The 1,269-nt window shown below is 53.4% G+C and overlaps 1 protein-coding gene across 2 annotated transcripts in view; it reads left to right on the top strand.

Moving 5' to 3' along the window:
• The window catches only part of C8B (complement C8 beta chain), a 50,166-nt gene that overhangs the window by 34,987 nt on the left and 13,910 nt on the right, over positions 1–1,269 (top strand). For both annotated transcript variants that reach the window (XM_024756233.1, XM_024756232.1), the window contains exon 10: positions 923–1,076. In XM_024756233.1, coding sequence (XP_024612001.1) covers positions 923–1,076 — 154 coding nt within the window. The remainder of the gene's footprint in view (positions 1–922; positions 1,077–1,269) is intronic.

Here is a 1,269-nt window from a genome sequence, read left to right as displayed (position 1 = left end):
GCTGTGGCCTCTCCCGTGGCGGAGCACAGGCTCCGGACGCGCAGGCTCAGCGGCCATGGCTCCCGGGCCCAGCCGCTCCGCGGCATAGTGGGATCTTCCCGGACCGGGGCCCCTGCATCGGCAGGCGGACTCTCAACCACTGCACCACCAGGGAAGCCCCTTACACCCACTTTTATTAGCGGCTCTCACTAAGCTTTGGGCGGGACCCCGGAGACACAGCTGAGCAGTATACAGGTCTGATCTCCAGGAGCTTACAATCTAATTAGAGAAGGAAAAAGGACTTCAACCCGAGACGCTGACCACAAAGGAGCGAAGAGGTAGAATTTGCATCAGATGAGGTAGTATAGACAGTATTCTGAGCGTTTCGTGGTGGGAAGGTGTTCTTTGGAGCTCGGGAATGGCTCCCTAATGGTGGCTCTTGAATGCCACGAAGGATTTTCACAGGTTTGGTTGGGGGTGGGGTTGGAGAGTGACGTTGGAACAATGCTCCCATGATACTTTCAAAGAGTAGCTTGCAAACCACCACCCCTCCCCAACCAAAAACAAATTAACTAGCCGCTCCTCTCTACCCGTTACAAGTTACCACTGTTACCTGTAACCACTGTGTATCTGTTAGTACTTTTGTCTCTGTCTCTAGATTCTGAGTTTCTTGGGAGTGGGGATTTTCTCTTACTCATTACTTATGCTTCATGCCTGACACTTAGAAGGTATTCAGCCAGTGTTTGTTGACCTGGACTCAAATGAGCTTATTTGTGGATATTGGGTGGGGTGGGAATGAGAAAGGGAAGGGCCTCCATCCAGTTGCCTGTGAATCCACTGTGGTCTGCATGCAGCAAACCTGCGCATTCCCATAGAGCCTTGCTTCATGTTTCTATGTGATGAATGTTTTCTGTTGAAATAAGCGCCTTTGCTCCCTTCCCAGGCAGAGCCTCTGTACGAACTGGTGACAGCCACGGACTTCGCCTATTCCAGCACAGTGAGGCAGAACATGAAGCGGGCCCTGGAGGAGTTTCAGAAGGAAGTCAGCTCCTGCCAGTGTGCTCCCTGCCAGGGGAACGGAGTCCCTGTCCTGAAAGGTACCATTTCCAGTGTCGCTCGTGGCACAGACGTCATCTGGAGGGTCTGGCTCTGGGGCCGGAACACGTGATCAAATCCACACACCCTGCAGAGGCGTGTTTCTAGGTCGGGGTTTCGTGTGTATATCCAGGGGAATTCCAGGTCATTCCCCAGTCCTCTGCCTCAGGCCCCAGGGACTGTCATAAAGCTCCC

The sequence above is a fragment of the Neophocaena asiaeorientalis genome, unplaced genomic scaffold, assembly GCF_003031525.2.
Source record: "Neophocaena asiaeorientalis asiaeorientalis breed wild unplaced genomic scaffold, Neophocaena_asiaeorientalis_V1.1 scaffold205, whole genome shotgun sequence".
NCBI classification, from domain to species: Eukaryota; Metazoa; Chordata; class Mammalia; order Artiodactyla; family Phocoenidae; genus Neophocaena; species Neophocaena asiaeorientalis.
The sequence above is the reverse complement of the archived record's forward strand: the minus strand, read 5'-3'. Positions and strand labels throughout refer to the sequence as shown.